At 41.3% G+C, this 15,207-nt stretch overlaps 1 protein-coding gene across 7 annotated transcripts in view; it reads right to left on the reverse strand.

The window, feature by feature from the left end:
* aass (aminoadipate-semialdehyde synthase) overlaps positions 1-15,207 on the reverse strand; it is a 30,093-nt gene that overhangs the window by 10,158 nt on the left and 4,728 nt on the right. For all 7 annotated transcript variants that reach the window (XM_034535133.1, XM_034535129.1, XM_034535134.1 and 4 more), the window contains exons 3-15: positions 11,517-11,693; positions 11,127-11,211; positions 10,308-10,375; positions 10,071-10,217; positions 9,888-9,966; positions 9,439-9,566; positions 6,854-6,999; positions 6,554-6,676; positions 5,592-5,703; positions 5,453-5,512; positions 4,213-4,280; positions 1,215-1,336; positions 181-310 (exon numbers count right to left, since the gene is read on the reverse strand). In XM_034535133.1, the coding sequence (XP_034391024.1) occupies positions 181-310; positions 1,215-1,336; positions 4,213-4,280; positions 5,453-5,512; positions 5,592-5,703; positions 6,554-6,676; positions 6,854-6,999; positions 9,439-9,566; positions 9,888-9,966; positions 10,071-10,217; positions 10,308-10,375; positions 11,127-11,211; positions 11,517-11,693 (1,445 nt within the window). The remainder of the gene's footprint in view (positions 1-180; positions 311-1,214; positions 1,337-4,212; positions 4,281-5,452; positions 5,513-5,591; positions 5,704-6,553; positions 6,677-6,853; positions 7,000-9,438; positions 9,567-9,887; positions 9,967-10,070; positions 10,218-10,307; positions 10,376-11,126; positions 11,212-11,516; positions 11,694-15,207) is intronic.

The raw sequence follows: 15,207 nt of genomic DNA on the forward strand, positions 1-15,207 counted from the left end.
AAACTACACCATGCACTAGGCTGTACACTACATGTTAACTACACCATATACTACATACACTACACCATGTACACCGTAAACTACAGCATACACTAGGCTGTACACTACATGTTAACTACACCATATACTACATACACTACACCATGTACACCGTAAACTACAGCATACACTACACCGTACCTGATGACCAAGTCGTGATCTTTGACCAGAGAGTCCAGGTGTCCTTCCTGGCTGCTGACGTCCAGCATGATGGGGATGGTGTTGGGATATTTGGCTGCCAGCTCCTCCGCCTGCTTCAGCAGCACCGACGCTGAGAGGAGAAACCACAGGAAGCTCACGTAAAAATCAATTATATATTCATGAAATAAACAATTTGACTGGTATTTATTAAAGTCCTGCTACCAGCTCTGTGAGGCTTTAGTGTTAAATAAAGTACAAACAAAACAATGATGATTCGATAAGAAGACCAACTAAAAAAATACAACATGTACCTCTGAGATGTAGTACAGTGTAAAGTACAACATGTACCTCTGAGATGTAGTACAGTGTAAAGTACAACATGTACCTCAGAGGTGTAGAAGAGTAAGGGGGGAATGTGGAAGGAAAATGTACTGTATCGTATGCTGCTACAACATAGAGGAAAGTGTGCTATACTTGTGCAAAGTTATATATTAGGCTTGAATTACAACTGCAAAGATCACACACAGCGCACACACACACATCCATCTCCTGGACATGACCCGGGGTACAAGAACACCAGGCGTAGATAGTCCCAGTGACCTTGTGCTGGTCCCAGTATTAACCGGTAGAACGAAGACTGTAGACCAAGGTCTGGGAGGCTCAGACAAAACATCGATAAGAGGACCACCGGGTGGGGGACGTCAACAAGAGAAGCCACATTCCTTAAAGTAACTTGAACTGGAATACAGGAGTGAGCTGAGTGAGGGAGTGGACGGAGGCTGCACCTGCACTGAGGTTATGATATGAATAATATGCATTGAGGGAGTGGACGGAGGAATCAAGCCACAGCAGGAAATAAAGAATACTTAAGTGCAGGTACCCATCATGTGTACTCAAGTCCTGTACTTAGCTACACACTAGGGATCAAACTAATGAAGTTTCACACCGGGAGCCAAACGGACCTTTGAACTGAGATCATGTCGTGACGCACGTCCACCAATACGTCACTTTCAGTGTTTTCAGAGTGAACTCACCCACGGTGACCTGCGTCTTCTCGTCACGAGTCAGATACTCCACGATGGGTCCGGAGACGTACCCGGAACCCAGCAGCAGAACGCGCTTCATCCCGGCCTTCTTCATGATCTGAGCCTTCTCCCTGAGGAACATCAGACAATACTTAGAACCCACGTCATCAATACTTAGAACCCACGTCATAAAAGACTTAGAACCCACATCATAAAAGACTTAGAACCCACGTCATAAAAGACTTAGAACCCACGTCATCAAGACTTAGAACCCACATCATAAAAGACTTAGAACCCACGTCATCAAGACCTAGAACCCACGTCATCAAGACCTAGAACCCACGTCATCAAGACCTAGAACCCACGTCATCAAGACCTAGAACCCACGTCATCAAGACTTAGAACCCACGTCATCAAGACCTAGAACCCACGTCATCAAGACCTAGAACCCACGTCATCAAGACCTAGAACCCACGTCATCAAGAACTAGAACCCACGTCATCAAGAACTAGAACCCACGTCATCAAGACCTAGAACCCACGTCAAGACTTAGAACCCACGTCATCAAGACCTCGAACCCACGTCATCAAGACTTAGAACCCACGTCATCAAGACCTAGAACCCACGTCATCAAGACCTAGAACCCACGTCATCAAGACCTAGAACCCACGTCATCAAGACCTAGAACCCACGTCATCAAGACCTAGAACCCACGTCATAAAAGACAAAACTACAAGAAAAAGAAAAGACAATAAAGAAATTGGTTTTGGTCCACCGGTTTTGTACAAACATTATTAAAACACAATTGAATTACTTATATTATCAAAAACTACTCTTAATTATAAAAAAATTAAAACAGTTTAATAAACTATTCTTTGAGTACATCTTTACAGTTTTAAATTAGTTTTTTTGAAGAAAATCTGTGATGTAACGGGTGATTTTACTAACTGTTGCTTTAAATCTTCTCATAAAATAATCATATTAGTAATATTACATTGGATAGGGTTTATTCAATTAAATGATTTATGTCCAACTTTTCTCTCATGATAATTTGTAAATACATTTGTAATATTGTCCTCTTTTCCGGGCCGTGACCCTGGTGACCCCGGTGACCCCGGTGATAAGCAGCTCTCCGGCCTCTTAATCAAACCGAGAGGCCTTCTTACAAACAACTTCCTTCAGGGTCACGTCTGTGACTCTGCATGCTGGATTATCTCAACACCATAACAACAATAACACCATAATGGAGGCATCACCCTGAGTGACCTGTGGCATTAATATCCCACCGCCAACCGCCTCAACCCCCCCCCCCCTCCTCCCAGGAGTCAGACCCCTGGACGCTAGCTCTGGTCTAATTGGACGCGACACGGCGCACATGCAGGGGGGGGGGATGGAGGTCCGACCGGCGGTCCGACCGGCGCCGAGCATCGTCCTCTTAATTAAAAAAAAAAAGAAAAGAGACGTTCCCTCGTTCTCCCTCGGTTTACATATCTTAAGGAGCCAAACTCAATCAAAAGGATTAAGATTTGGTGGCATGGCTTGTCTGGAAAAATGATACTTAAGATCAATTAGGAGGAAAACTCATCATCTTAGAGGTGGCCTAAATATGAGCCAAACTCTCCTTTGAGTCTCAAGAAGAGGAACCTGGAGGTTAATAATCTCAAGAAACAAACATTATTAAGGGTTATCAGATTAGACGAGCTCATTAAACAGCAACGTTGACGTAAAAGACGCTAAACGTGTAATCAATTGAGAAATTATTCAAAGCAGATTAACGAATGTAAAAAAAACAAAAACAGAATGCAGACGAGGATTTCAAGTAAATAATAAACATTTTGTTTTCCGTCTTAAAGTCAAAAGAGAAGATCAGTTTCGTTAGCTTAGCTTAGCACAAACACTGGAAACGGAGGGAAACGGATAGCATACAGCAGCTCCATCAAAAGTAAAACTTTTAACCTGCTGATGGCGAACAGGTGGTTTTCCACATGTTGCATATCTGCAGCAGTATTGCTCCTTTTGAATTATGGGTTATATCGCTGTTAATATTGACGCCGTATTTGTTCTCTCCAGAGATATAAAAGCTGTCGGAAGCTCTCGATTTCTCCGAATCGCGGCACAAAGACCGCTTTGGAATGGTTCACTTTGACCGAAGAGAAGCTAGCGGCTTCCATTCTTTGTGCTAAGCTAAAAGCTAAAAGCTGAAAACGTCTGTGTGAATTGCATGACGAGACAGATGAGGGGGATGACGGGGGAGGGGGGGTATGAAGTGTGAAGAGAAGAGGTTTCTAGCCATCGATACCCAGGGCTCCAGCACTTGTTAGGTGTTAATGCAGAGGCCGCATGGCGGAGCAGACACCAGGGGGCAGCACTGTGCAGGAACAACCACGAGGTGACACGGATTGAATTATTGAAATCGTTGAATGTTTGTTTTTCATTCTGGTCACATGACATCTGTCTTACTTCTGATCCTCCTCTGTTTTCTCCCCTTAAAAAGGTTTTTTTTAGACGGATATCTTCCTGAACCAATGTCAGGGTCAAAGGTCAGAGGTCGTATGTGTACAGTTGTAAAGCCCTCTGAGGCAAATTGGTAATTTGTGCTTTTGTGCTATACAAAATACCTTTTATTTAATTAAAGAGGGGAAACATGAGCTCTAAGAAGCTGCTATTACCTGCCAGGTTTAAAACACCACAGTTCAGAAAGTTAGCACAGGTGAGAAACATTAGAAACAAGATGTCACCTGCCGTGTAATCTTTACACATTTGTAATCCAAAGATTGGCCAAAGTAGCATTTTTGAGATTTGTTTTTAAGAATAAGAATAATTCAAATGAGAAACATTCAGAATGAACCCCAAAACGCACAAAAAACACAATGAATTTTGGTTATTTATTGGGAGTCGAGGGAGGCCGGCGCTGCGTTAGCCAAGCACGATAGCAACGTAGCTTCAACTGACGACATTCAACATCAACACCGACTGGACGTCCACAAACAGGTGAAATGAATCTTACCTTCTTTCTCGATGTTTTTCAATGTATTCGAACTTCGGGGTGAGGACTCCGTTCGACGTGATGACAGCCTTCAGGAGCAGAGACAGTAAGATCAGTTTTTAATAAATTAATAAAGATGTTAGGTAATGAAAGCTACAGAGACGGTGTTCTTTTGTCTCTAAGGAATATATTTCTATTTCCTGACTGTATTTAAAGTGACACTACACCCAAAATCTATCCATGTTGAGGAAACTGCGACGAGAAAAGTGACGTGAATCGTATCATCCAGAGTGTCCACCAAACGGCACTGTTAGTGTTACCAAAGACGGCAAGAATGATTGATTTCTCAGAAAAATGTAGTTATGAATGAAAAATCTGATTACGACGATTAGACTTCTATACAACCAGAGGAGTCTCCCCCTGGTGGTCAGGAGAGAGAATGCAGCTTTAACACATGAAGCATAGACTTCTATACAACCAGAGGAGTCGCCCCCTGGTGGTCAGGAGAGAGAATGCAGCTTTAACACATGACGCATAGACTTCTATACAACCAGAGGAGTCGCCCCCTGGTGGTCAGGAGAGAGAATGCAGCTTTAACACATGAAGCATAGACTTCTATACAACCAGAGGAGTCGCCCCCTGGTGGTCAGGAGAGAGAATGCAGCTTTAACACATGAAGCATAGACTTCTATACAACCAGAGGAGTCGCCCCCTGGAGGTCAGGAGAGAGTGCAGCTTTAACACATGAAGCATAGACTTCTATACAACCAGAGGAGTCACCTGGTGGTCAGGAGAGAGAATGCAGCTTTAACACATGAAGCATAGACTTCTATACAACCAGAGGAGTCGCCCCCTGGTGGTCAGGAGAGAGAATGCAGCTTTAACACATGAAGCATATACTTCTATACAACCAGAGGAGTCGCCCCATGGTGGTCAGGAGAGAGAATGCAGCTCTAACACATGAAGCATAGACTTCTATACAACCAGAGGAGTCGCCCCCTGGTGGTCAGGAGAGAGAATGCAGCTTTAACACATGAAGCATAGACTTCTATACAACCAGAGGAGTCGCCCCCTGGTGGTCAGGAGAGAGAATGCAGCTTTAACACATGAAGCATAGACTTCTATACAACCAGAGGAGTCGCCTCCCTAAAGTACACGATCCATCAGCCTGACACACGTTGGCCGTGAACAGCACATCTAAAAACAACTCTCCCCTGCAGCCGGTGACATTCTTCCCGACAGATACGATTACTTGACTTACGTCTCTGACTTGCGGGCTGAAGTCCTCTTCGTCCAGCGGTCTGGTGGCGTCTGAAGGCAGCTGATGATGACACAACACTGTATTTAAAAGTCCCGTCTTTCTGGTTTCGTATCTTAACCCCGGGGCGGCGCTCTCCTACCATCTCCCAGAGGTAGGGGAAGAGTCGGTCCCCGAAGTACTCCGTGGCCCCGACGGGCAGCTGAGCGGGAAGGTTGTCGATGGAGCACATGAGGATCCCGTTCCCCTCCACGCTGCCGACAGGAAGCGCCAACGTTACTTATATTAGCACGCTGTCATATACACGCATATATATATATATATATATATATATATATATATATACATATACATATATATGTATACATATACATATATATACATACATACATACATACACACACACACACACATATATAGTACACACACACAAATATAGTATACACACACATTATATATATATATATATATATATATATATATATATATATATATATATATATATATATATATATATAGTATAGACACACACATATATATATATATATATATATATATATATATATAGTATAGACACACACACTATATATATATATATATATATATATATATATATATATATATATATATATATAGTATAGACACACACATATATATATAAAAACAACATGAAGCCTATAATGCTAACAGCAGAGTGTGACACCCACAGGGTGTGACAGGGTGTGACACCCACAGGGTGTGACAGGGTGTGACACTCACAGGTGTGACAGGTGTGACACCCACAGGGTGTGACAGGGTGTGACACCCACAGGGTGTGACAGGGTGTGACACACACAGGGTGTGACAGGGTGTGACACACACAGGGTGTGACACCCACAGGTGTGACAGGGTGTGACACCCACAGGGTGTGACAGGGTGTGACACTCACAGGTGTGACAGGGTGTGACACCCACAGGGTGTGACAGGGTGTGACACACACAGGGTGTGACACCCACAGGGTGTGACAGGGTGTGACACACACAGGGTGTGACAGGGTGTGACACCCACAGGGTGTGACAGGGTGTGACACCCACCGGTGTGACGCACGGGTTCCCTGCGCCGTACCTGTCGTGGTCGATGTGCTGGTCGGCGTCGTACATGCAGAAGGGCTTATCGATGGTAGTGCACTCGTTCATGAAGTCGATGGAGCCCCCGGTGTCAGCCGATATGTCACAGATGGCCAGCAGTCTGTAGACAGAGGTCAAGAGGTCAGAGCGACAGTCCCTCTGTAAACACGACTGAAGATATAGATGTGACCTTTGACCTCTGTGGTGATACAGCAGCTACCACACCACACTGCTATATAGTGTCTGTATTGGAGGAGCCAGAAGTCAGCGACATCTTCCAATGACGCGACGCTCTTACTTGTGAGGCAGCCCCGGCGACCCCTCGGTGGCCGACGGGGAGGTCTTGGGTCGCATCAGCTTCTGGGCGTCCAGTCGTCTGAGGAGTCGGGGGGTTTGGGGGTCCCAGTAAATGCCATTGATCAGACAGGTTGTGTAGGGCGCCACCTGGAGTTAAAGATGACATACGACAGGAAATCTTGGAAAAGTGGATAACTGTGATTCACTATTTTAATCTCTTCCACCATGGAGGTTTAGTTCCCCCATTTGCTTGCAGGATATCTTATTAATTTTTTGCCCAAACTGTATATCTTTTTTTTGCCACTTTAAAGTAACCTTTTGTGCAATGTTTTACTGTAGATTATGGTGAGATGTAGTTTTTACTAACCATGACTTTTGGCCCACACATTATGATGGTGTTGCACCAATACGTGGTGCTACATCATCAGCATGATGGATCTTAACGGCCATAAGTGTGATAATTAGTTTTGAAACTTTCTCCAGCGGAGTCCCACAGGGCTCCATCCTCGGTCCCTTTCAGTTCTCCATGTACATGGTCCCCTTCGGCCAAATCATTAAAAAATATCCAACATTTCCTTTAATCGTTATGCCGATGACACTCAACATTATATTCCCCGGTCTAACCAGACTCATGAACTGTCTTGAATAGATAGAGGGGCCAAATACGACAGAATTGATTTCCTTCAGCTGGAAGGAACTTTTGTGCCATCCAACACTTTGACTCCATCAAAGTAGTAATTGTAATACACAATTCATAGACCACACATTCCATCCAGAGAAATCGATAATGAAATGATTGTAAGTTGTAACAAAAGAAAAAATGGATATTTTTCAATCTTAATTAAATTAATATTTTGAGTATTTTACATGTTCTTCTGATGTGAAGGATTATTAACCGTGTGGATGTACCGGTTCCTTCTCTGTGATGAAAGTTAACACAACAGTTAAACCCGCTCACAGCTGTGTGAAAACCGGCCATGTGGCGCCTGTCCTGAAACGCCAGCCGGCAGCTGAGGACGAGGCCTCCAAGGAGACCGACGGGAGCAGTTGGGAGTCTGGACGAGGAGCGTTGTAACCGCGGTGTTGTGGTGATGTAACCGTGGTGATGTAACCGTGGTGTTGTAACCGCGGTGTTATGGTGTTGTAACCGCGGTGTTGTAACCGCGGTGTTGTAACCGCGGTGTTGTAACCGCGGTGTTGTAACCGCGGTGTTGTGGTGATGTAACCGTGGTGATGTAACCGCGGTGTTGTAACCGCGGTGTTGTGGTGTTGTAACCGTGGTGTTGTGGTGTTGTAACCGCGGTGTTATGGTGTTGTAACCGCGGTGTTGTGGTGTTGTAACCGTGGTGTTGTAACCGTGGTGTTGTGGTGTTGTAACCGTGGTGTTGTGGTGTTGTAACCGTGGTGTTGTGGTGTTGTAACCGTGGTGTTGTGGTGTTGTAACCGCGGTGTTGTGGTGTTGTAACCGTGGTGTTGTGGTGTTGTAACCGTGGTGTTATGGTGTTGTAACCGTGGTGTTGTGGTGTTGTAACCGCGGTGTTATGGTGTTGTAACCGCGGTGTTGTGGTGTTGTAACCGTGGTGTTGTAACCGTGGTGTTGTGGTGTTGTAACCGTGGTGTTGTGGTGTTGTAACCGTGGTGTTGTGGTGTTGTAACCGTGGTGTTGTGGTGTTGTAACCGTGGTGTTGTGGTGTTGTAACCGCGGTGTTGTGGTGTTGTAACCGTGGTGTTGTGGTGTTGTAACCGCGGTGTTGTGGTGTTGTAACCGTGGTGTTGTGGTGTTGTAACCGTGGTGTTGTAACCGCGGTGTTGTAACCGCGGTGTTGTAACCGCGGTGTTGTGGTGATGTAACCGTGCTGATGTAACCGTGGTGTTGTAACCGCGGTGTTGTGGTGTTGTAACCGTGGTGTTGTGGTGTTGTAACCGCGGTGTTGTAACCGCGGTGTTGTAACCGTGGTGTTGTAACCGTGGTGTTGTGGTGTTGTAACCGCGGTGTTGTGGTGTTGTAACCGTGGTGTTGTAACCGCGGTGTTGTAACCGCGGTGTTGTAACAGCGGTGTTGTGGTGTTGTAACCGCGGTGTTGTGGTGTTGTAACCGCGGTGTTGTAACCGCGGTGTTGTGGTGTTGTAACCGTGGTGTTGTGGTGTTGTAACCGTGGTGTTGTAACCGCGGTGTTGTAACCGCGGTGTTGTAACCGCGGTGTTGTGGTGATGTAACCGTGCTGATGTAACCGTGGTGTTGTAACCGCGGTGTTGTGGTGTTGTAACCGTGGTGTTGTGGTGTTGTAACCGCGGTGTTGTAACCGCGGTGTTGTAACCGTGGTGTTGTAACCGTGGTGTTGTGGTGTTGTAACCGCGGTGTTGTGGTGTTGTAACCGTGGTGTTGTAACCGCGGTGTTGTGGTGTTGTAACCGCGGTGTTGTAACAGCGGTGTTGTGGTGTTGTAACCGTGGTGTTGTGGTGTTGTAACCGCGGTGTTGTGGTGTTGTAACCGCGGTGTTGTAACCGCGGTGTTGTGGTGTTGTAACCGCGGTGTTGTGGTGTTGTAACCGCGGTGTTGTAACCGCGGTGTTGTAACCGACTCACGCTGGTCCTGAAGTGCGAGGTGTAGAGTTCCGGGTGGTCCTCGTACTCCATGGGGTCGTAAAAGCCGTCGCTCTTCCTCATCAGGTGGTGATGTCGGCTCAGAACGGTGGCGTACACTTTGGTCATATCTAACACGGGAACAACAACAACAACAACAACAAACACTCTGTAAATGATCACGTATGCACTTATGACACGCATTCTCATCCGATATGAAGATCTCCGGCCAATTTTTTTAAAAAACTAAGAACAACCAACGTTTTGAAATGTCACACACTGCCGAAGCAGCAGTGTGTGACATTTCAAAACGTCTTAAGTGGTAGTGTTGATTCTGGCGCCCCCTGTGGACTAAAGTGGTAGTGTTGGTTCTGTCGCCCCCTGTGGACTAAAGTGGGAGTGCATCTGAGCCTCCAAGCGCGGACACAAAGAGCAGCGCGGGAACGACGTACCTCCGGTTTCAGAGACGTCCTTCAACTCGTGGGGTTCAACGTACTCGACAGGAAGCTCGTTGAGGATGTCTTGGGCTCCCTGCGGGGAAGAAAAGAGGGTATTAAAGTCAAACTCCCAGAATGCTCCTCAGCGGCGTCCGCCTTTCCGCGAGTGCGTGTTGCATGCGCCCCGTTTCTTGGTACCTTGGAGACGTTGCCGGTGCCGGTGAAACAAAACGTCACGGGGCCGATGGATTTGGGCATGAGCCCCATGGAGATCACGTACCCACAATCCCTCACTGCCTGGATGGCCTGGCTGACGTTCCGGTAGTTGTGAGCCATGCCGATGTGCTGCGAGCGGCAGAGAGACAGGAAGTGAGGGGAGGACGAAGGGAAAGGTCGGAGGACGCACATTCAACATCATGAAGAACGTTCTGTTACCATGAAGGGAGTGTGGTGGCCGAGAGCGAGGAAGCGAAGCCCCAATCCGTGCAAGATGTTAATCATTCCTACAAAAACCACAAAGAGAAAAAAAAAAATACAGGTTAACTCTGTTGAACCCTGAAGCCGAACAGAACCCGTGTGACTAAAAGTAGAGAGAACTAGAACATGTATTTAGCAGAACACAGTTAGTGAAATAAATCAGAAAAAAAAGAAAAAACGCAAGTTGAATATCTTTGATAATTTCTTTTAAAATAATTGGCAAATAATGGAATTTATATATCAAACATGTTACCAAATCACCACAAGAGTTGCCAATGTTAGAAAAAGAAAGGCATGCTCCATATGCTGTGTATATGTATATATATATATATATATATATATATATATATATATATATATATATATATATATATATATATATGTGTGTGTATATATATGTATATACATATACACATACACACACAGCTATTCACATTCTTACACCCTCCACTCAGCAGTCTGCAACTCCAAAGTTCCTCTGATTTGTTGTCACATGACATGTTCTGTTATTTGTTTTTTACAGAATCTGATTAAAGTAAACGAGACGGTGTAGTTATCATTCAAAGAAAATGTGCTTTTCCATCCCGCCGTTGGGTTTTGTCATTTCAGAAAGATAAATACTAGTTGACGTGAAGTATTTGCTTTCACCTGGTTAATCAAGATATTCCTGTTTTAAAGGATAAAATATTGAAAGTGTAGCGTTCACTTGTTTAAAATACGTCCCCAGAAGCACTTTGCTTTGCTCCCGTTTGTATTCTTTAGAAACGGCGTTCATACCTGCGATCCCGGCCCAGTGGCCGAACGCTACGATCCGGAAGCCGTTGGCATCGACCATCTTCTCGTAGTCGATCAGACGCACGTCCTGAGGACACAAAACTCAGCTCGCTGTCGTTTCCGTGAAAGGAGATAAACGCACTTAAGGTGGACTGACCTTTAAGGTGGACTATTTCTTTAAGGTGGACTCCTTTGCGTCACAAGTTCTGCTTTGTTATTTTTATTTAAATATATATATATTTGCATATACAGTTGTCCAACTAGCGGATAACGTCACAAAGACCACGTCCAGACGAGAAGGTCTGCTGAAACAGAGCCCTCCCCCCCCATCGCCAGTTCACCTGATGAGGGTCTCGTATGGGGGTCTGGACCCCCTACGGGGACGTGGCTCACCTTCTTCAGCAGGTCGTCCAGCAGCCCCATGTTGGCTTCCTGGGCCTTGATGGTGTGGGAGAAGAAAGCGTACGTCTTCTGGGGAATGACCTTCTCCTCCGGCGGCCTCTTCACCCCGAGGATCAGGGACGCCTCCGAGAGGTCCTCCTGAAGGACGGCGCCCGCCCTCATGTAGTCCTGACCGCACATTATATATATGATATTTATCATTTATCAATACTTCACACCAACGTCGGGAAACACATCAACTATTTGAATTGAATTCATTAATTAAATTAGTAATTTAAATTACAATACTGTTGACTATATAAGATAATTGTGGAAAATAAAGTCAATTTTTCAATGTAAAGAAAAAGGTGTATAAGTATGAATAATAAATACTACACTAAGCATGTCCATGCATTGATTATTATTATTATTATTATTATTATTATGTGTGCAGTATATATACTATACACACTCGATACAGTAATACAGCACTATTAATTACACATAAGAGTACTGTATTAATACTGTATATAGTGTGTATAGTAATAATTAAATTAAATTATATATAATAGAAATGATAGAACATGGCAACTGAATACTATAAAAATATAATAATAAATACAAACATTATAATACAAATATACTTCAACTAATGATACATATAATAATAAACATAAATGCAATAATAATACGTATTATTAATATGATTAAATATGATAATATTATTGTTTATTATTAATAATAATAATAATAATAATAATAATAATAATAAGTGGTAGTAATATAATAATGTTCTATAAAGGTATGTGTAATATAAAGCAACATGTATGCGTTAGAAGCGTACTACTACTACTACTATAACTAGTATACTACTACCACTACTAGTACTACTATAACTAGTATACTACTACTATAGCTAGTATACGACTACTATAGCTAGTATACGACTACTACTACTATACTACTACTACTACCACTACTACTAGTACTACTACTACTATACTACTACTACTACCACTACTACTAGTACTACTACTACTATACTACTACTACTACCACTACTACTACTATAACTACTACTATAGCTAGTATACGACTACTACTACTATACTACTACTACCACTACTACTAGTACTACTACTACTACTATAACTAGTATACTACTACTACCACTACTACTACTACTATAACTAGTATACTACTACTACTACTATACTACTATAACTAGTATACTACTACTACCACTACTACTAGTACTACTATAACTACTACTACTACTACTAGTACTACTACTACTACTATAACTAGTATACTACTACTACCACTATACTACTACTATAACTAGTATACTACTACTATACTACTACTATAACTAGTATACTACTACTAGTACTACTATACTACTACTATTATAACTAGTATACTACTACTACCACTACTACTAGTACTACTATAACTACTACTACTATACTATAACTAGTATACTACTACTACTATTATAACTAGTATACTACTACTACTATACTACTACTACTACTATAACTAGTATACTACTACTACACTACTACTACTATAACTAGTATACTACTACTACTATTATAACTAGTATACTACTACTATTATAACTAGTATACTACTACTACTACTATAACTAGTATACTACTACTACTACTATAACGAGTATACTAATACTACTATTATAACTAGTATACTACTACTACTATAACTAGTATACTACTACTATAACTAGTATACTACTACTAGTACTACTATACTATACTACTATACTACTACTACTACTACACTACTATACTACTACTACTATACTACTACTACTCCTACTACTATACTATACTACTACTATAACTAGTATACTACTACTACACTACTATACCACTATACTACTACTACTACTATACTACTACTATAACTAGTATACTACTACTACACTACTATACTACTACTACAACTAGTATACTACTACTAGTACTACTATTATAACTAGTATACTACTACTACTACTATTATTATAACTAGTATACTACTACTACTATTATAACTAGTATACTACTACTACTATAACTAGTATACTACTACTACTATACTACTACTATACTATACTATACTATACTACTATACTACTACTACTACTACTATACTATACTACTACTACTATAACTAGTATACTACTACTACTACTACTATTATAACTAGTATACTACTACTACCACCACTACTACTAGTACTACTACTATAACTACTACTACTACTACTACTATAACTAGTATACTACTACTACTATTATAACTAGTATACTACTACTACTATACTACTACTACTACTATAACTAGTATACTACTACTATAGCTAGTATACGACTACTATAGCTAGTATACGACTACTACTACTATACTACTACTACTACCACTACTACTAGTACTACTACTACTATACTACTACTACTACCACTACTACTAGTACTACTATAACTACTACTATAGCTAGTATACGACTACTACTACTATACTACTACTACCACTACTACTAGTACTACTACTACTACTACTATAACTAGTATACTACTACTACCACTACTACTATAACTAGTATACTACTACTACTAGTACTACTATACTACTATAACTAGTATACTACTACTACCACTACTACTAGTACTACTATAACTACTACTACTACTACTATACTACTACTACTACTATAACTAGTATACTACTACTACCACTATACTACTACTATAACTAGTATACTACTACTATACTACTACTATAACTAGTATACTACTACTAGTACTACTACTAGTACTACTATAACTACTACTACTACTACTATACTATAACTAGTATACTACTACTACTATTATAACTAGTATACTACTACTACTATACTACTACTACTACTATAACTAGTATACTACTACTACACTACTACTACTATAACTAGTATACTACTACTACTATTATAACTAGTATACTACTACTATTATAACTAGTATACTACTACTACTATAACTAGTATACTACTACTACTATAACGAGTATACTAATACTACTATTATAACTAGTATACTACTACTACTATAACTAGTATACTACTACTATAACTAGTATACTACTACTAGTACTACTATACTATACTACTATACTACTACTACTACTACACTACTATACTACTACTACTATACTACTACTACTCCTACTACTATACTATACTACTACTATAACTAGTATACTACTACTACACTACTATACCACTATACTACTACTACTACTATACTACTACTATAACTAGTATACTACTACTACACTACTATACTACTACTACAACTAGTATACTACTACTAGTACTACTATTATAACTAGTATACTACTACTACTACTATTATTATAACTAGTATACTACTACTACTATTATAACTAGTATACTACTACTACTATAATTAGTATACTACTACTACTATACTACTACTATACTATACTATACTATACTACTATACTACTACTACTACTACTATACTATACTACTACTACTATAACTAGTATACTACTACTACTACTACTATTATAACTAGTATACTACTACTACCACCACTACTACTAGTACTACTACTATAACTACTACTACTACTATACTATAACTAGTATACTACTACTACTATTATAACTAGTATACTACTACTACTATA

The sequence above is a fragment of the Cyclopterus lumpus genome, chromosome 6 (assembly GCF_009769545.1).
Source record: "Cyclopterus lumpus isolate fCycLum1 chromosome 6, fCycLum1.pri, whole genome shotgun sequence".
NCBI classification, from domain to species: Eukaryota; Metazoa; Chordata; class Actinopteri; order Perciformes; family Cyclopteridae; genus Cyclopterus; species Cyclopterus lumpus.